The following is a 20690-nucleotide window of genomic DNA, read 5'->3' as shown; positions in this document are numbered from 1 at the left end:
AGGAGACTGCAGAAGGGCGTGACCCGGGATGTGAGGAGGCCGGGGCCATCTTAGGGGTGGGCAGCCCCTCCAGGAGGCCTCTAGCCTCTTGCTTTTCATAGCGCTCAGCGCCCCATCCCTCCTTTGTTTTGTCAGTATCCGGGGACCTCTGTTGGGGCAGGGCCCCAGCTTCCCTGTAATAATCTAGGGAATGGGCGTTCTGCGCCCTCACAGTCAATAGGTAACGTATGCCGTCCAGAAGGGCGCAGCCACTGCATGGCTCTGCCAGCCCACAGCAGACAATACAGATTGCCCACCCTCGGCCCTCAGGAATGAGCCCTGGTTTCATCCTGGGGGGGGGCAGTTTGCCCAGCCCACCCTGGAGCAAGGTGGAGCTGATGAAACGGAAGCAGAATAATATAGATTCATCTGCAAAGCTCCTTAAGGGGAAAGAGACAACTGGAAACCAGCCCCCTTTTGCCCCCTACACCTGCTTCTTGCACTGATGGTGGGATCTCCAGCAGCCATTTTGGGCCGTGAGGCTACTTTGAGGATGGAAACTCCACATTACACAAGGCAGAGAAGAAAAATCCCCAGTGAAACTGTGGAGGAGTCATCCTGGCCTTAGATTTCCTAATTCCAGGCTTGTTTCATGTGAGAGAAAAATCCTGTATTAGTTAAGTCTTTGAACTTTCTGTTAGTAGCAACTGAGCTACTTAGCCTCTTCAGAACATTACTAGCATTGGTTTTAGCACATTAAAGTTTTTAAAATTCTTTATAGGTATCAGATGGGACCTAATTGTTGCTTACTGGTGCATTTTTGGAGAGACATTATAGGCAGAAGGAGCAGCACAAGCAAAGCTTGTGAAGGGGGGGAGGGGGAGAGGAAGGGTAGCCATTTTCAGGGACACCTGAGTCTCTTCCTGGAGTGAGGCCACCTGCTATCATATTACCAAGAGCGCACGTCAGTGAGAGCATCAGGTGAGCTCTAAGTTCTCCGCATTCACGCCACAGGGGGTCACTGAGGCAGAGCGGAGTGACCGAACCACTTCCCCCTTTCCGTTCTCTCCCCCCCTCCCCCTCCCTCCCTCCCCCCACTCCCCCTCTCAGGGTCCCCTGCCCAGGACACAAAGAGGAACTCACCATGAATATGGACCAGGTCGCACAGCTCAGAGGAGCTGGGAAACTGACACTCTCCAAAGCGGAGAGCCCAGCCCTGCTGGCGCTCCGTGAAAGGCTATTTCTGTCCTCCCTGCGTTCAGACGGAGACACCGCATCTACTTCGATAAATGTCCCTTTGTGCTGGATGGGTTTCCATCGACTTGTGAGATGCCCTCAGGGAGAGCTGGCTGCATGCTGTCCTGGGCTCTGCCCAGCAACAGGCCTGCCAGGGCCGGGCCTGTTGCCAGCCTGGATGCACCAGAGCCAGGGACAGAACACGTGGCACTTTGGGGCGACTACCTAGAGACTGGAGCCTACCCAGAGACTGCAGCCTCTCAGCAGCGTGCACAGCATCCACGGGCTGGCCAGGCAGTCAGCCCCACGGATAGGCTAGCAGGTCACAAGCACGTCCAGGTTCTCAGACCTGCCTTGACTATGTGACTGGGGCCCCAGCCGTCGGGTGGCTCAGCCCCTGAGCAGTGGTGGGCCCAGGAGGAGCCCTTGGGGTGGGCCAGCCGCCCCCAGAGCCAGCCACCAGGGCACGCCTGCCTACCTGCTTCCTGGGCAAGCTGCTCTGCACCTCTCCTCAGGAAGGAGCCGCTGTGAAATAAAAATGGAATTTCTTAGCTCTGCAGCCCTTCTGATCAACCTTGGCAGATGGCAAGGGAAGAACTCACCGGCCAGATGGGTCCAAGGAAGCCTGGAAGAAGAGCTATGAGCCCAACATGTTCAGACCGAGAAGCACAGACCAGGTGTTCCAAAGGTGGGCAGATAGCAAAGGGCAGCCTGCTCCCGCCTGGCCCCCTGTTCTGCAGTTGTTCTTAGAAAAAGGTCCTCCAGGACCCCTGCTTGTCAATGACAAATCTTTTACCAGGAGGCAGGCAGCCTTGCCATCTGTTGGACCGAGTTTGCTCATCAACCAGGAGATGTGACCGGTGACAGGCTGGTCCTCAGGAACCCAGCTGCATGGAAACCATGCCGGCCGGCCCTGGGACCAGGACAGACCATCCGCGGGCCTCCTTCTCCCCCAAACTGATGCAGACTCATTCCTAACACACCACACTGACAAGCCTTGACTTTCCTGCACGGAGGGACATGTGCCCCGAGCTAAGTGATGATGAGTGACAGCATCTGTGTGAGGCCAAGGCGGGTGCTCAGAAGTGAGGCCCTCCCTTTCGGTGCCCCTCAGTCACATCCATGACTTGACTTAAATCCCCACCTTGGGGCTCAAACTGGGGTGCACAGACCAGCTGCACAGCCTCCCCGGGACTTGGGGGTGGGACAGAGAGCTGGGTCCCTCACTGGTTGTGACGCAGCCATAGAACCAGAGGCAGCACAGGTATCCTCTGCATGGGGGCCACATGGTGTTGGGCAGGCTTGTGAGCCTCAGGGCAGGTGGGGCAGGAGGGATCCATGCCTCCTGGGTCCAAAGCCCCTCCCCACCACAGCTCCTGGGGTATTTGCAGAGGTCTCCCCGAGGAGAGCAAAGCTGTGGTCAGCATGGGGTCTGAGGTGGGCCAGAGGAAAGGCCCTGAGTCAGCCAGACATGCCTGTGTGCCCCACCACGGCCTCGAGGTAGCTCCCAGCACCCATCTGGGGGTGCTGGGGTGGGCTCAGGGAGTCCTGGGTTCAAGTTTCCCTGCTGGGAGCCTCAGTTTCCCCATAGTAGAATGGGTGTTGCACACCAAGGCCCCAGCCCAGGTCCCTTAGCAACTCCTGCTAGTTCCATCCTTGGCCTCCTGGGGGTGGTGTCTCCACTTGGTCATAACCTATGGGATTCTGGTCATAAGCCATGGACCCCAGTGGCAGGAAGCATCCCGGAAGCTGCCCTGAGCCTCAGTGTATGAGCGCGGTGGGGGGTGGGGGTGTCCCTGGGAGGGGCAGGGAGAGACCTGGGCGTATCCGGAGTCTTCCTGGAGGAGGTGACCCCCAGACTTGGAGAATGAGAAGTCTCTGGCCCTAGGCTGGGCAAGCAGGGAAGGGAGGCTGAGGGTCGGGTGTGCCTGGGCCCCCCAGGTCCCTCGGCAACTGTTCTCTGACCTGGTTTACTAAGGAGGAGCCACTGCCTGCCCAGAGGACCTCCTCTCGGCCTGCAGTTGGGCCCTCAGCCCAGCCAGCTCCCTGGACTGGCCAGGGTCAGCCGCTGACCTTTAGGAAAGGTGGGAGGAAGCCAGACTAGACCTGACCTGCCAGCGATGTCTCTTCGCCAAACCACAGGCCACCTGCCCTGCTGGAACTCCAGACACACATCCTCACCCCGCGATCACCTGCAGCGCATCAGCTTGATGGCCCGAGTCAGCAGTTGATGTCAGGGCCAGGAAGTTGGAGCCCAGCAGCTCTGTCATTAGTGGTTTGCGGAGCACCGGCTGGACAGAGCCAGCTGGGCTGAGGGCTGCCTGCAGGTTGGACAAAGCACACATGGCTAGGGCATGCCCTGGGCAGCACAGGGCGTGGGCTAAGGGTCAGCAGCGCCTGGGGCTTTGTGTCTGGGAGGGAAGGGGCTGACAACATGCACCTAAATAAGCATGGTGCTTTCAGGAGCTGCCCCAGGGCACGGTGAGGGGGGCCGAGGGCCACTGCCAGATGGTCTGTGATCAGGTGAACAGGAAGGAGCCACCCACATGGAGGCCTGATCAGATGGGGTAAATGGGGAGCACAGAGGCCCTCAAGTATAGAGTCCATGGAATAAACAGAAGGGCAGAGGGGAAGCTGAAGGGAAGGGAGGGTGCAGGGGTCTCAACTGTTGGGGAACCAGGAGCAAGGACTTTTTCAAGAAGACTTCAGAGTTGGGGCGCCTGGGTGGCTCAGTGGGTTAAGTGTCTGCCTTCAGCTCAGGTCATGATCCCAGAGTCCTGGGGTTGAGTCCCGCATCGGGCTCCCTGCTCAGTGGGGAGTCTGCTTCTCTCTCTCCCTCTGCCTGCTCAGCTCATGTTTTCTCTCTCATGTTCTCTCTCTCTCATATAAATAAATAAATATTTTTAAAAAGAGAGAGAGATTTAAGCTGGCCAATGACATCATCTTCAAAATAGGATTGGGGGAGTGATTCAATCTATGTTCTGTGTTTAAAGAAGAAAATTTATTTATTAATGAAAAACAACACAATTTTAAAAAATATGATCTAAATCAGCAGTGAGTATCACAAACCCCCAAAATTATGGAAACCTCCAAATAAGATAGATTTTTTTTCCCTTATTCACACCCAAGAAGTCTTGAGGTGGGCAGCCCAGGGAAGGTGTGGGAGCCAAGCACCAGGAACACAGGCTCCTTCTGTCTTTAGCTCTGCTGTATGAGACTCCCAGGCCGAAGTTCCCCTCATGGGCCAGCGTGGCTGCTGGAGCTCTGGCCATTACATCTGTATTCCACCCAGCGGACAGGAGGAAGTAATAAAGAATGGCTCACCCCCTCCATTTCAGGACCCTTCCCTGATGTTGCACGCCCCCTTCCACTGCCAGAATGTAGCCACCCGGGCACCCCTAGCTGCAGGAGAGCCAGGAAACACAGCTTCTCTTCTAGGAAGCCATTTGCTGAGCTAAAAATCAGCAGTCTGTGACAGAGGGAGAAGGGAAGAACCGACAGTGAAGGTGACCATGGACCCTGCCACCTGGCTGCCCAGGACAAGGGCTTTGCTGGGTACAGATGCCTAGGGATGACAAGCAGAGTCAGCCCCACCCTGCTGGGGGGAGGGGTCGGGGCTTCAGGAGGAAGCCACCTGTCACTGCTCTCTCTCCGTGGTCCGAGGCGAGTCCCTCCAGGCCAGCCAGCCTGCCACCCACATGCTCTGTTAATGGCTAGCCAACATTCCAAAACATGGATGGCCGTAACTCAGTGTCTCTTCCATGGTGGACACTCCCTTCATCTGTGTCTGGGGTTCAGAGCCCTCTGAAGCCCGCTGCGTCTTACTGGGTGGCCTCGGCGGGTCACGTCTCGCTGGGGGACTGTGGGAGGTGGGGCAGACACCTGCGTGCGTGCCCACGTCACACTACCTGGCCTGTTACCATCCCTGCCTGGGCACGCCTGCGTGACCTTGGCACACGCCTCTCTTGTCTTTAAAGTGGGGGTGATGGCACAGCACCTCCTCATCGGCCTGGCTGTCTCCCTCTAACCTTCTGGACATAGAGTGGGGACTCCCACCTCCTGGCTCCGAGCCCCCATCTGGTGGGAGCTGTGGTCCCTGCAAGTACCTGACAGACGCACAGAGCCTGGGCCGCACAGAGCCGCTGCCGTGTCGCGGTCCCAGGGTGTGCCAGTTGCCGTCGGCTCTCCCTGACGGTGGGCATGTGCGGGCCGGACCGAGCACAGGCTCGCTCAGCTGGGGCGCCTGGGGCGTGCCAGGCCACATTTCCCCCACCGGCCCCTCCCTGCGTAAAACGGAAACACCGCCCACAGGGATCCGCGCCTCTCGGAGACAGAGGGGCCAGAGACCCTGAGACTGCCTAAGTCTCTTGTTCAGGAAACGTGGCCTGTCTGCACACACGTCCTCCCAGCCCACGGTGACGCACTGTGCTCTCCCCGTGGTAATGCGGGGACACAGCTCTGGGGGGTTGGGGGGTGGGCGAGGCCAGAGTCCCTCCCCACCAGGAGGGATGTTGCTCAGGTGTCCTGGGCTCTGCCCACCTGGGGCATGAAGCTGTCCCACTGCCCGGCTGAGTCATCACTGCTGGGGCCTGCTCCAGGTGATGGAGGCCGGCAGAAGCTCCACAGCCCCCACACGCCGGACACTGGCCTTGGTGTCAAACGGGCTGGGACGCTTCATCTTCACGGCATCCCCATCTGTCAGACAGAAGCGTGTCCCTAGCACACAGCTCTGTGGAGACGCTGTGTGCAGCTGTGTCTGAAGGTATGTGTGGCTTGGGCGTCCCCGCGTCTCTCTGCGGGAGCACGGCCAGCCCACCCCTCCCCGGCCCACCACCTCTCCGGGGACGCTCCCCATCATTACTTGTCCACAGACCCTCAGCTCAGTTCAGCATCCCGAACCCACCTCGGCCGCCCCTGCCGGTCTCTGCAGGAGGATTTGAAACCCTCTTGGTCTATGCTGGGAACAGTCTGGGAAACACACTTCCCAGGCAAATGAGGATGACACAACAGAGCCAGGAAGTCCCTCCCTGAGGGTACTCCAGGGAGGGCAGGCCTGGAGGGCAAGCCCCAGCTGTGGTCCCCGCCACGACCCCAGGAAGGTGAAATGTGGGGGGGCTACAAACCCAGGTGTAAATGCTGAATTGTTACAGCAGAATCCTTCCTGACTTCCTCCTTCTGGACGGAGCAGACGGGGAACCTCAGCTCTGAGCTGCCCTGGGGCCTGCAGGAGAAATGCTCTGGATGGCAGACCCAGCGCCACCCCCAGCCTTCTGCCCGCAGCCCCCACATGGCCCACCAAGACCCTCTCACCTGCCGAAGGGGCTGAGGCTCCCCGGGTCCTCTCCTCTCCCCACCCCTCCCCTCCCAGCCTCCCCTGCACCCTCAGGACCCTTTCTCTGGCCGCTCCAGGAGCTGGCGCCGCCCCTAGGTGGGGGGGGTGCTCCTGTGTGAAAGGTGTTAACATTTAAAACTCGGGGTTTCCAGCGGCGTGTTTGCAGTCAGGTATGGGCTCCGTGAGAAGAACTGCCCTCGGGTGCCGTGCCCATGCCCGCCCAGACCCCGGGGCACTGCACAGTGCCCACTCACAGGCGGGAGGCAGGACGGGGGGAGGGACAGAGGCACTGACCAGGTCCCCGAGCTTCAGTTCCCTCCGCCTCCCGCTGGGCCGCCGCGCCCTGGGACGGTCCCCGCCGCGGTGCCACCACCCAGCAGGTGATGCTGCCCCCCACACCAGGGAGGAGAAGAAGGCCAGCAGGAGGGCCCAGACCTGGTTTAGTGGAAGATCCCTTTTCTTGAGAAATACTCCAGGTGACTTGTGTTTTCCATGCCTTCGGTTTCACTTATAAAACTGCTCTCCCAGCAGGGGTGAGGCGTGGGGTTGGGGAGGGGAGGTCTCAGCCTGGAGTGTGGCCAGGACCCTGGGCAAGGCAGGCTCTGGGTTCTCAGTCCCACGGTGCCCACCTGCTGTCCATGCGGACCTGGGGGAGCGTTCCGTCTGCTGCTTAGACGGCCCACAACCATCCCAGGAGTTCTGAGCTCATCCTCCGGGGCCTCTCCCCAGCTGTGCCTCACTTTCCTCCCCTGCCAGGTGACGGGGAGAGCCCACTTCCCAAGGCTGTAAGACAAGCCATGCACCCGGCCGCAGGCAGGGCCGCCCCACAAGCTGCGGCCCCCTGGGTCTAGAACAGGGCCTGGCTTACAGTAGGCAACCCATGCTGACCAGGGTGAATGAACAAGCCTCCAGCTCAGCGACCTAACTTGCTGCTGCCTGACCTGGGGCACTGCTGCTGACCTTCTTTGATGTCAGTTTATGGGCAGGGCAAAAGATCAGCCCACAGGGCCTAAGAAGACCACTCCCCCGTCACAGATCGGGAAGCTGACACGGACAGGTCCAGCCACCTGCCCCAGCCCACCCAGCTAGATGGTTCAGGGTTATAGAGTCCGGTAGCCTGGCACCTGCTCGGCCCTGAGAAGGACCATGGCATGCCCCAGAGCCGCTGGTGGCCTAGCGCGCGCTGCACACTAGGGGTGCCCGGGGGGAGACATCAGTAGACACTGCGGCAGAAGTGGGAAGAAAACCAGCTGGGCCTGGCTGCGACCTCAGGGTCAGGACCAGAGGACACAGTGGCCGGGTACAAACCAGCCCCGGGAGGTAACGCCCGGCCCCTCCCGCCCCTGCGGCCCCTCCGCACCCGCCTGGCTTCGGATGCCTGGGAGCGGACCGCGTCATGCGGGCGCCCTGGGAAACTGGACCCGATTGAGCCAAGGGCTGGGGTAGCCGACGCGCTCTGGACACCCGCCGCGGCCCGCCCGGGCACGGGGCGCCACCCCAGGCACCGGGGCCTGCCTCCCGCCAGGGGGCACGGAGGCTGCGCCAACAGGGCGGGGGCCGGCACCAAGCGGGCCCAACCCGCGGCGTTGGCCCTCTGCCTCCCCCCACCTCCCGAGCGTGCGGGAGGCCAGGCTCAGAGGCTGGGGGGCCCAGGGTCAGGGAGCCCAGGGTGCGGGCCGGGCTTCCCGGCTTCGCGGCACCCGGAGAACCCCCACGCCGTGGCCGCGGCGCGCTCGCATTCCTGGCACGCCCAGCAGTTTGCGAAGTGGCCCGGGAAAGGCTGGCTCTTGGCCTCGTTTCACAGATTAAAAGTATCCACGACTGGGGCAGAGCGGACGTGCCAACGCCCGCGCGAGGCCCGGGCCTGGGGGGACCGCGCCGCCCCCGCTGTCCTCGCCGGAGCCCCCGGCGGTGGGGGGGGGGGGGTCTTGTGGGTCCCGCGGGCCCCCGCCCCTGCAGGGGGCGGAGTCCGGGCGCAGCGGGGCGGGCCGGGGGCGGAGTCCGAGGCGGGCCGGGGGCGGGCCGGGGGCGGGCGCGCAGCCGGGTCCCCGCGACCCCGGCGCGGGCGGCGCTCAGGCCCCGAGCGAGGCGCCTCTGGCGGCCGCACCATGGAATCGGGCCCCGAGGAGTACGAGCTCAACGGCGACTTGCGCCCTGGCTCGCCCGGCTCGCCGGACGCCTCGGTAAGCCCCGCTACGCTCGCGCCGCTGTACGATCTTGGCCGGTGCCCGCCCTCTCTGGGCCCCGCGCCCCCTGCTCCCCAGGCACCTACCTGGGGGCGCCGGCCGGCTGCGCGCCGCTTCCGCACTGCAGGGTGCTGGGGTCCCCGCGCCCCGTTCGTCCCGTGTCGTCGGTCCGAGCGGTGGCGCCGGGGCTCCGGCCACTCCGGCAGGGGCGAGGGTCCGGCTGGGAAGTGCCCACGCCGAGCCACGAGGTGGAGGGGCCTGGGCGCCACCTTCCCCCGCCTTCCGCGCGGGCCTCTAACTTCGGCCCCGGCATCTCCTCCCGCTGCTGCGCGCCGAGGCGCGCGGGATCCCAGCCTCCGGGCCCCACGCCAGCAGCGGGCAGACGGTTACGTCACCCGCCGTGTCCACCGCGACCGCACTGTCTGCTGCTTGCCCAGGTGGGGAACCTGGGGCGGCTGTGGCCCCCGCTCCTGTCCCCACCGCAGGCCCTGGGGCAGTGGTCCCGACTCCCACTTGAGGGGTGGTTGCGCCCCTCCGCCCCGGGGTCCTGTCCGGGGGTGCCATGCCTCCTTCCCAGGGCCCAGCACTTCCCCAGCGCCTCTGTTTGTGGTGCGGTCCTGGGCATGGCCCTCCGGTGACTTGTTGACTTTGAAAATTCTTTCACTTTCTGACCCCCCCTGGGGATGGGGGCAGGGATGGCCGTCTCTGCGCTGAGTGAACCAGACTGGGGCAGCGCTGCCCGAGTGTGGGAGGACATGTGGGGTGAGTGAGCCCCCCCGGGGGCAGGGGGAGGCCCCCCTGTGTGCAGGTGGCCCCATGCAGTAATCTTGTCATCCTTGCCTGTTTTTGGTGGAAACCTGCGGCTCAGCCTCCGTGCTGACCCATCAGTAAAGCTTGACAGCCCTGGGGTGGCACAGGACGTTTGTCCCTGGGTTGGTGGTGGGGAGGCCTGCACAGTGGGGACGGTGGCACCAGGTACAGCAAGACCGGAGTGGCGGGTGGCATGGCGGTGTAGGAAAGGGTGTCCCAGCAGAGAGGACTGCGACGGAAAGGCCCAAGGGCTGGACCACCAAGGAAGTCAGGGCTGGGGAGGAGGCGTGTGTGACAGGAGGTCAGGCCCCTCCGTGGCTCCGAGAGCCAGCGTGGTGGGCTGGGGGGGGGGGGTCTCCATTCACAGGCAGGGAGGCTCCAGGAAGGTGGGCAGCCTCAAGGCCGCTGCTCCCGCTGCCTGGGGCCGGGACCCCCTAACACCACTCCCTAGCCTCTGCCTTGCCTTCCCATCTTCAGAACCTGCCTTGCTGTGTTTTTGAGTCTGTGACTCTGTCTCAGTTTCTCATCCGTGACCTGGGGTGAGAGCGGTGTCTTTCTCCGAGAACATGGTGAGGACCACCATGGGCTAATGTGTGTGCTGGGCACACAGTAGTCACATTCCTGCCCGCCGTACAGGACCCGCTCCTGGAGAGGACTTTGGGGCAGCACTTCCCCTGTGGACGGGCACAGCCTTCCTTGCACGAGGGTCAGGGTGGGAAGAAAGTCTTGCTGGGGTCCTCAGATGTACCACCCGGAACAGGAGCGCTGGATGGCAGACTGGCTGGGCTAGGTTGGTCCTGTGTCCCCAGCGCACCGCTGGTGGTGGGAGGACTGACTGGGAGGCCCAGGTCCAGAGCCCCTGTCAGTCTCCGGACACCCGCTGCAGGCCATAGTGGGGCAGGTCGCTCACCTTCCAGGTGGCCTGGCTCAGGGAAGAGCCCGACAGCAGGTGAACCCCGCAGGTGCCCCCCGCACCTGTGTCCCCACGACTTCACGAGGCCGGGCTGTCCAGGTTCTCTGCAGGAGGGGCTTGCGGCTGGAGGCAGGAGGAATAGTAAACGTCAATTTTACTGTGAAAAATGGCCCTTGGCTGTGTCATGTCTGCTGCATCTTGGCGTGGAGACACCTGCCTTGGTCTGGCGGTGGCAGACACTGGGGTCACAGCCAGCTGAGGACACAGCAGGGAGGGAGCCAGACAAGGTGGAATGTGGCTCCTGGGCCACATCTGGGCTGTGCAGAGCTTAGCTGCCCCTGGGAAGTTCGCTCTTTTCCTCACTTCTGCTTTCCCGGCAGATCTCGAGACTGGCAGGGTCTTGGCCAAGTTCTGACATGGCTGTGGGGTCACTGCGGGCCAGTGCTGAGCCCACAGGAAGCAGGTCTGCCCAGCCCGTGGCCCAGCTGCTGCGGGAAATCCGCCCCCCTCCACAGGACTTCCTGCTGGGACACTGACGTGGATCCAGAGACTTCTCAGGGCAGGCACGCGCCTTGCGGCCTTCATGCCGCGTCTGAGCGGTGGGCTCTGGCCCACTCTGCTGGGTCAGGTGATGGACACCCAGGCCCTGCCAGACCCTTCTAGGTTCTCAGGTCCCTTCCCGGAAGGAAGGACTTCAAAGCTCCCACTGGTACTCACGGTGCCCCAGTAGAGGGGCCACGATCCGGAGTCCTGGGTCCTGCTCAGCTCACACGGCCATTTCCTGGGCTTGACCTTTCTCCTGTTACGGATTTTTTGTTACACATCTGTGCGGCTGGTTTGGGAGGCTGTGTGCCCTGGCTGGCTGTGCTCCAGCAGACCAGGGGCCTCCACACCTGCATTCGGTCCCATCTGCCCATTTTGCAGATGAGGGAACTGAGGCAAGGAACCCAGGTGTGGGATTCAGGGGTGTTAGAGAGAGGTGCGTGTGGAAGTGCCACCCTAGCTCCTAGCCGGGCAGCTGATGGATGTCGTGGATTTGGTGGGGGCCTAGGTCTCTCGTTCTGGAACCACGAAGGTGCCTCTGGGCAGGGGTTCTTGTCCCACACTCTTACGTGGGGTTTGGGGTCAGTGGCAGGCAGGGCAGGCAGGACCAGAGGGCATCCGTAACCGAAACACCTGGGTCCTGCAGGGGCTCAGTGGGCTCCGGCCTGGTCTCATCTCCCAGGGGAGCAGGATGCTGTGGTGGGCACCCCCATCTCCTCCCATCCAGGCCTGGGCTGGACTGCAGCATCCATTAAGCTGTGGCCAGAACCAGGTGCTTGGGTGCAGCAGATCCCAACCCCCTCCCCGTCTGAGCTGAGGACGCACAGCACAGTGGCCCTGGCCTAGGTGGCCTGAGCCCTGCTGGCTGCCCGTGAACAGCCACGCCAAGGCCCTCTGTCCACAGAAGGGGGCCTCCCTGCTCTCCTCTGGCTCCTTACCCACAAGGCGCCTTCCTGGCTTTTAGGGGGAAAAAACCCAGAACTCACCCAGCTCCTGGGACCACCACTGAGGTTTGGGGAAGTCCCGTGGCCCTGGGGACACATTAACCAGGGTGTTTGCTCCCTGCACTACTCAGGTCACGGGCAGAGGCCTCTGCAGGCGGTTCCCAACGTGGCTCCGGGAAGTCAGTCAGTTCAGGCCAAGGGCTCCTGCCGCCCTCCGACCCTACGCTGGTGGGCTTCCCAGAACCTTGGCCTCGCTGGGACTCAGCCGTCACCCAGGCCCTAAAGTCCCCCTGCCACTCCAAGCCTGTACTTGGGGGGCTGCTGGGCTGTGCTCTGCCCTGGGCAGCTCGCCTGAACCGCGGGCCCCCGCTCTGTGGAGAGGGAGGTTAATGCTCCCTCTCCGTTAGTGGGGAACTCTGTGGGCGCCAGAGCTTCCCAGAGTGCGGCCCGGGGCCTACAGATGGGGAGACCGAGGCCAGCCGCGGGGGAGCGTGTTGTCAAGGCTACATGGCCAGGCTGTGGTGAGCGGGGCGGGCTGGGCTCCCGCTGGCTCCCCCTATCACTGCACGGATTCAACAGGAAGCGGATGGTGGCATGGGCAGGAAGTGCCCTGCCCCAGGAGGGGCGCGTGGCCCGGGCCCTGGCTCGCCCCCTGGGGCTCTGAGGCAGCGGCCAGGTCCATCGGAACCTCACAGGTTGCATGCTCCTGGCCCTCTTGCACACATGGGAGACAGGCCCAGAGGGTGCTGACTGTCCTGAGGTCACACAGCTGGAGCCTAGGGGTGCCTCTGAGTGCACAGCGCCCACAGACTGGCCCTGACCCCAGCCCCCTCTGCAGGGGGCTTCTGAGCCTTGGGGCCTGGGTTCCAAGTGCAGCCCTCACTTGCTCTTGGCTTTGGACAAGGTGCTTCCTGTGCTAGCCTCAGTTTACCCACAGTGAGTGTGTGTGAGGACAGGGCTGGAGGGGTGCCCCGGAGGAGGACACCCAGCTGAAGGATGAGCAAGATAGTGAGCTGCGCCCGGGGTGGAGGAGAGCAGGGACACAGGGCGCTGAGGCGTCCTTCTGTATTCGAACGTGCGTGTCTTATAAAGGACTCAAACGGTCTAGAGGGGCTCAGAAGGGAAGAGAATTCCTCCTCCGCAGAGGCTGGCAGTTAGCCTACACGTGCGTGCGTGCGTGCGTGCACTGTGTACGTACACCTGTGCGTGTCCGTGTATGTGTGCACGTGCAGGTGTGCATCTGGTGTGTGCGCGCGTGCTGTGTACGTACACCTGTGCGTGTCCGTGTATGTGTGCACGTGCAGGTGTGCATCTGGTGTGTGCGCGCGTGCTGTGTACGTACACCTGTGCGTGTCCGTGTATGTGTGCACGTGCAGGTGTGCATCTGGTGTGTGCGCGCGTGCTGTGTACGTACACCTGTGCGTGTCCGTGTATGTGTGCACGTGCAGGTGTGCATCTGGTGTGCGCGCGCGTGCTGTGTACGTACACCTGTGTGTGTATGTGTGCACGTGCAGGTGTGCATCTGGTGTATGCACGTGTGTGCATGTGTGCTTGCTCATGCATGTGTGTGTGTGCTTGCGTGGTTATGTGTTTGTTCGTATGCCTATACACGTGTACCCGTACCCGTGTGTCCATGTGTGTGTGCGGCTGGCTCTTTTCCCCGGGACTGGGGACCGGATGAGCACTGTGGTGGCCTTGAGGGAAGCTGCTTGGGCGCTTCTGGTTTGTGGAACTTAGAGCACACGCCCAGCGCAGGCCAACACCCCGGGAAACCCGCCCCTCTGGAGGAGTGCTCACGGGACGAGGCGTGGCCAGCCCGGCAGCTTTGCAAGGGCAGACCTGGGGGACAGCCTGGTGCTGTGGGAGCCCAGGCCCTAGGTGGTGGGCTGCCTGTGCCCAGACCCCGGGGGGAGGAGGGGCTGTGCCCTGATGGGTGAGGCCTGGGGTGTGGCCCACCCAGCGGCGGTGCAGCTGGAGGCTCGGGGGAAGAGCGGTGGGGCCTGGCTGTGGGTGGAATATTCCAGAAGCAGTGCTGGGGGTTGGGTCCGAGGAGCTGCTTTCCCTGTGGGGCTTGGATCTGGAATTTTAAACCCAATGGATTTGCTACTTAGCTGCTGGTGCTAAGGAAGGCAAGGCAGGTCCCACGCCGCTGTTCGGCACGCCCAGCGGCCCTTCCTCCAGGGCATGTTATTCCAGATTACATTTACGTTTAACAAGACAGGCCGCCACAGCGAGCCCCCTCCCGCCCCCGCTCCTGGAGTTCAGGATTTTCCGGGGTGCGATTTCCAGCTGCAGAAAGTGGAGGGGCCTCTCCCTTGCTGGTTCGGCCCCTCCCTGGCAGCCTGCCCCCGGGCCTGCATCTTTCATGACAGTAGAAACATGAGCTCCCAAGTGCCCCAGGAGGCCGCAGTGCTGGGCCTGTGGACAAGGGGCTGGGGCTGAGGGGTGCGGGCTTGTCCTGCGGGCCTGGGGAGGGGCCGGCCAGCGGCAGCTGGGGGAGGCCTACTGAGGGAGGGGAGCCTTCTCCCGCCTCCCCCCACCTTGCAGCCCAGGAGAGAGGAGCTTCCTGGAGGCAGTGACCTCTGGGTGGGGCCTGGAGGGCGAGAGGAGTGGCCTGCGACCTGGCTCTGAGGCCCGGGCCGTTCCCAGGCAGAGGCGCAGGGAAGCCTGGACGGGAAGTGCCCCGTGCCGCGTGCCCGAGGCACTGTGGGGACAAACTTCATCACAGATACTGAGTAAAGGGCAGGAGGCAGCTTCCAGAGGGGTGGCCTGGGGGCCGCGAGGGTGTCGTGTGTGCGCATTCAGCTCCCGAGGCTCCAGGTGTTTACATCAATCATGTGGTTCAAAATTGTTTGTAAAAATAAAAATTGAAGAAGCAGCTGAGTTCAACTGTAGCCCCGCTTTGGTAGGCGTCTGGGTGAGCGTGCGGGGACCTGGACCGTCCCAGCAGGACGTGGCCTGCACCCGGGGGCGGAAGGCAGGCAGGGGCACCGGCGGGCGCGCAGGGAAGGCACCGGAGGGCCCCACCCCGGGCAGGATGGAGGCATTCTCGTCGCAAACCAGTGTGTGTGCTGAGGCCGTGGCTCCCCCAGGACCTGATTCCCGGGGTGGGTCCTGCAGGCCCCGCCAAGCCCCACACCCCTGCTGGTCCCAGGCTGACTACCCCTTCCCCGCAGCCATCCCGCTGGGGCCGGAACCGGCCCATCAACGTGAACCATTACGCTAACAAGAAGAGCGCAGCTGAGAGCATGCTGGACATCGCGCTGCTGATGGCCAACGCCTCCCAGCTGAAGGCCATCATCGAGCAGGGCCCCGCCTTCACCTTCTTCGTCCCCCTGGTGGTCCTCATCTCCATCTCCCTCGTGCTGCAGATTGGTGTGGGCGTGCTGCTCATCTTCCTTGGTGTGAGCCTGGGCGGGGCCCCCATGGGGGGAGGGCCCTGGGGCGGCCCCGCCCATGATCTGCTGGTTCTGCTTGCATACCCCCCGGGACAGGGTGCTCACCACCTGACAGGCCCCCATCAGCCATGCGGTCAGGATGTGGCTCCCCAGTGCGGCCCTCAGAGGGCCCCCCCATGTCTCTGCCCTTCCACCCACCCAAGCTGAGGATATAGAAAAACGTAACCCTCCAGTGGTGGTCCTGCCCCCGAGCTGAGGGTCAGGGCTCACCTCCACTGCTGGCTGTGTGACCTGGGGCAGGTACTTGACCCCGCAGGCCTCAGTTCCCCCACTTATAACGTGGGCGTAAGGACAGGGCCTTGGGTAGGCGTGAAGATCGCTAGACATCGCACACGGGCACTCAGAACGGGGCTTCCCTGTGTGCACTCAGCGCGTTGTGCCTTACAGTCCAGACCTGCGCCCCGGGTTGGCTCTTCGGCTCCGGCACCGGGCCACTCTGAGCTCCGTGCGTGGAGGAAGCAGGGCTGCAGGGCTGAGGCCACAGGCCCAGATCTCACCCCAAACGAGGCAGCGGGCCCAAGGGCTGCAGGGCCCCCGTGCAGTGTCTGCTCCCTTGTGCCCGCAGTTAGGTACGACCTCAACAATCCTGCCAAGCACGCCAAGCTGGACTTCCTCAACAACCTGGCCACCGGCCTGGTTTTCGTCATTGTCGTGGTCAATATCTTCATCACTGCCTTCGGCATCCAGAAGCCTGTGATGGACGTGGCTCCGCGGCAGTAGGGTTCAGGTGAGCCAGAAGGGCACGGCCCCTGCTGTCCACCGTGAGCAGACTTCTTGCCCAGCGTCTGTCCTGTCTGGGCCTCACAGGGTGGGCATGCCTGGCCATGTGCCCCCCATGCTCGTCCCCTGTCCTTGCTCAGAGAGGTGAGCACCCACCCAAGGTCACCTACTTGGGAGCAGGAGTTGCAGGGAGGCTGGGTGACCCCCGGGTGTCTCAAGGGCCAATGCAGAAGGTCAGCAGGTCCAGCGCGTCAGGTGTCCTGCATCTGGGGCCCTGGCCGGGGCTGCTCACCGCAGGTGCATCCGGCCTTGGGCCTGCCCCAGAGAAAGGGTGGGCACTGCTAGCCGTCTGCCCACCAGCACCCCCACCCCACCCCGGCAGATGATGAGGTGGGACCCTCAGCAGTGGCCCGGCTGGGAGTGTCCGTTCTGCCCACACCATGGCCGTCAGCCCCACCTGGGGTTCCACTCAGTGCCTGGCTGCTGGCCCTGGTTTATTGTCAAGTCCGACCCCCGTGGAACCTTCTGGATGCCAGCCTGCTCCCTTGCTCGGGGCATGGTGACCAAGCCATTTATTAATTGCCTGCTGTGTGCCCCAGACGCAGTCTGACCCTCCCTGATCATCAACCCACTGGCCTCTGCTCTCCAAGGCCCCCCTTTAAATCCTGACAGTGACCCAACCAGGGAAACTGAGGCTTGCCCAGGTCAGAATCAGGCCCTTCCACCTCTGGAGTTGTCGCGGGCTCGGGGCTCGAGTCTGGCCGCCAGAGCGGGACTGGAGGCCCTCACACCCCTCCTCTCCCTTCTTGGCAGATGTCCCCGGATCGCACCCGGCCATAGCCACCCAGATCCCGGAGCCACCTCCCCCCTGAGGCCCACCTCCCAGTGCGGGGCACTCCCGGCAACCGCAAGAGCCCAGGCGGGCCCCACTAGACTGTGTCCTGGGATGAGCCGCCCGTGGCTAGGCCACCCCAGGCCAGCGCGGGCCCTGCTCCGTCCTCGGCTGCCCCTCCCCCTGGAGCGTGCCCCAGGGGACAGAAGTGGGGAAGGGTCATGGCTGCCACAGACACACAGCAGCCCAAGGATGGGGGTGAGGGGACCCTGTTGGCCTTGGTCCCAGGACGTATCCGGAGGGACAAGGAGACCCCTGCCTCTACCAGTGCAACGAGCATCTGGGCTTTGAGGCCCCACGCTGGGGACCCATGGCATCTGTGCTTCCTGACCCAGGACGCGGGACTGCTGGCCCCAGCTGGCCACAGGCCCTGCACACACCTTCCACCAGCAGGGCCCCGAGCCCCCACATTTCTAAGCACCAATGACCAATAAAGCTGACGCGCCTCCTCCCCTCTCGGGCCTGGCCCTGCATTATGTCCCCAGGCCCCCCAGCCTGTGAGGGCCTCCCCACCCTGCCGGGCCGTCGTGGGGTCACAGTCCCAACCATGGGCGCCTTCTCGGGGACCGAGGGCTCACGCAGCTCCTTGGCGTCTGGCATGTCAGGGCACAGTTTTGAGGCAGAAACCGGGTTCTTGAAGCTCCGGTGCCTGGCATCTTTTTTTAATTGAGATGCACATTAGAGCTGCAGAAATGGCTCATCCCGTAGCCCCAGGATGACACCGCGCGTCCTTGTTCGATCTGTGAGGGGCAGCCACGGCCTGCAGCCCTGGAAGGGTTCTCCAGGGTGGCCGTGGCTCCCGTGAGGGACAGCACGCAGCACCGACTGCCAGAAGGGTCCGTGGGCGCCTCCGAGGTTGCCGACACGACCACACACAATGACCAGGTCAGAAAACCAGCCCGATCCAGCACTCTGGTCTACACTGCAGACCTGTGCGTGCGTTGTCAGGCAGCCGTGGACTCATAAGCAGGATAAACCCTGCATACCCCACCCATAGCTCTGGCTCCGGGGCGCAGGGGGGCACGTTCAGGAGGACTGGCCCCGGGTGCTGTGTCACGGCCACAGGAGGTCTACGGGTCCCCCATCAACTTTGGTGGCTTTTGGGGTCAGAAGCCAAGACCTGGACCCTCCTCTGAAGAGGTCAGGGGAAGGACGGTGTGCAGGATGACCTTGGGGAGCAGCCAGATGTCACTCCCATGTGTTGTCAGGGCACGTGGCCCACAATCCATGACCTCATGGAAAGTTACGGCACTCAGGTTTCCTTCAGTCTGCGTGCCCATGGGTCTCCCCTCTGCACCCGCAGCTCTGGCCCATGTGGGGTGCCCAGCGCTGCTGGTCAGGGACACCAGCTGGGCAGATACCAGCAAGGGCTTGTCCCCAAGGGTCCCCTTGCTGGCTGGAACCCCCTGCTCTCTCAGTCCACCCCTGCAACCTCCAAGGGCTGAGCCCTTGCTCTCTGCCCCCTTGGTCCCTCTTTCTCGACCCCCACTGGCCCCACCCCTCACATCCTTGATGTGGCAACACCCTCACCTGGTCCTCCGGGTGGGGTACCTTCCAGCTCCAAGGCCCTTCTGCCATCTGAACCTAGGGCAGCTCCAACACCCCATTCCTTAAAATGATCAGGTGACCCCTGGTCAGCTCCCACAAAGTGATCAATAAACAGAAGTGCTTGTGGGTAAGATGGGCCAGGCTTTGCTTTAAGACACTCCAGGAAAGGGGCGCCTGGGAGGCTCAGTCGTTTGAGTGTCCAACTCTTGATTTCGGCTCAGGTCATGGTCTCAGGGTCGTGGGATTGAGTCCTGTGGCAGGCTCCACACTGGGCATAAAGTCTGCTTGGGAATTTCCCTCTCCCTCTCTCTCTGCCCCTCCCCCCCCCAAATCAAACAAAACACTCCAAGAAAAAGCTTGGGGAAATGGATGAAACAAGGTGGAAAAGTGCTGGACCGCACGGGCCCCAGGGCAGCCCTCTGCTCTGGCGAGCAGCTCCAAGTCCTGCAAAGAGGGTTTGTAAAAGTGATCCATGTGTGGGACAAGGTCCGTGAAGAAGCATGAGGAGCAGGTGGGCAGAGGGTGGACACATGTCTCCAGTAGGGCTGACGAGCATGAGCCCCGCTGAGCAGGGGCAGATGCAGGGCTGCACGGCGGCCAGCCCTGGGGTCTGGTGGCGCGAAGGTCTCAAACTCGGGAATGGCCCTGGGGCTGGAGCTTAGCCCAGCCCTCTGGCTGCTGGCTTCCGTAGGCGTGTCTCCCCTTCACTGACTTGGCTTTTGACAGAAAGCGGGGTGGGGGGGCGGGGGGGGGTCCGGCTCACATCTGTGACCTGTCCCCACAACCTGGCCCTCCTGTCAGCCCATCCTGTCTCCCTTGCCCCTCTCTCCCTCGGCCACCCCCCCATGTCCGGGCAGCCTGGTCCCCTGGCCCAGTCCTGCCCAGGGTCTGAAGCAGGTGGACGCCGCCCTGCACCACGCCCCTGGGGTTGTGCCCACAGTGGCCTGTGGCCAGTGATGTGGGCTGGCCGGTAGTCACATGGGGAGCGCGAGGGACATGGCCAACAGATGGCCTAGCTCTTCCTTTGACCAGGACAGGAAATATGTCAGCACACGCCACAGGGGTGAACCCCAGATGACTGGACTGAGCCCCGGGGGTCACCAAGCCAGGCTGGCCTTCACAGGTGCTGGGGGCACTGGGGACAGAGAGATGGTGGGCGGGTCTGTGCGTCCCAGACCCGAGAGTCCGCTGTCCTCAGGTGCCCCCCACCTCCCCACCACCAGCTCCCAGGCCCAAGCCTCGGCAGCCACTCCGGCCCCCTGACCCTTCAGATGTGTTTCCACCTCAGGACCTTGGTATGTGGGCCGATAACCAGGGTCGGGCTCAGCTCTGAGGTCCTCCTGTAGGTCCTTCCGACCCTCTCCACTGGTCACTGTCACCCTAGGTCATTTGGGTTTACTCTGCCTTTGTGGCATCAGCATCCACGGCGTACCCCCAGGCCCATGTCTGAGCCCTGCCCACCCCTGCCGTGCCTGGCTCAAGGCCAGGGCTGCCCCCAGAGAGGGAGGGTCCTACCTGCCCGGCTCCTGAGGGTCGACGCCACCACCTGTGTCCTGTGTCCTTGGCACCATGTCTGGCATACAGTTGGCGGTCAGTAAATGTCTGCTGCAGACCTACTCACTCGTCCACCTGAGCCAGGCCCTGCGAGTGCGTCAGAAAACTGGGGCCAACGGAGCCCTGCGGGGCGGGGGGTGGGGCGGACCATGGCCCTGCGAGCTAGACAGGGGCCTGAGGGGCCAGATGTGCTTGCGGAGATGGAGGGCCGCCTGGGGGAGCGAGCGGAGGGGTGTGCTTAACCGGAGAGAGCTGATGGCTGGGCTAGGACGACGGGCTGGTAGGTGAGCGGTGGAGGGTAGGTAACAGACGGTAGGGGTGGACGGGTCATCCCCGGGCCGCGCGGGCAGCGTCCCCACGTGAGGAAGCAGCTCTGCGCTGTAGGCCAAGGCCGCCCGCTGTCCCTCCCAGGAACCTCCTGGGTCTACTCAGGCGGCGGGTCCCCGTCCCTGGCGCTCCTCCCCACTGTCCACCCTTCAAGGCCCTGGCGCCACTGACCTGGGAGAAGGAAGGACTGGGGCAGCCCAGGGGCCCGAGGCAGTGGGGCTGCGTGAGGCTGCGACCAGGTGGGTGCT

At 63.2% G+C, this 20690-nt stretch overlaps 1 protein-coding gene across 1 annotated transcript; it reads left to right on the top strand.

Moving 5' to 3' along the window:
• The first annotated feature begins 8592 nt into the window (after positions 1-8592).
• On the top strand, positions 8593-18692 carry NINJ1 (ninjurin 1). The gene is made up of 4 exons (XM_028093064.2): positions 8593-8730; positions 15120-15345; positions 15967-16128; positions 16935-18692. Exons 1-3 carry the CDS (start codon positions 8656-8658, stop codon positions 16119-16121), a joined length of 456 nt encoding a protein of 151 aa, XP_027948865.1. The 5' UTR covers positions 8593-8655; the 3' UTR covers positions 16122-16128; positions 16935-18692.
• The last annotated feature ends 1998 nt before the right edge of the window (positions 18693-20690 follow it).

This window comes from Eumetopias jubatus, unplaced genomic scaffold (assembly GCF_037043125.1).
Source record: "Eumetopias jubatus isolate StellerSeaLion01/CBP00866 unplaced genomic scaffold, mEumJub1_p1.0 scaffold_15, whole genome shotgun sequence".
Classification (NCBI taxonomy): Eukaryota; Metazoa; Chordata; class Mammalia; order Carnivora; family Otariidae; genus Eumetopias; species Eumetopias jubatus.
The sequence above is the reverse complement of the archived record's forward strand: the minus strand, read 5'-3'. Positions and strand labels throughout refer to the sequence as shown.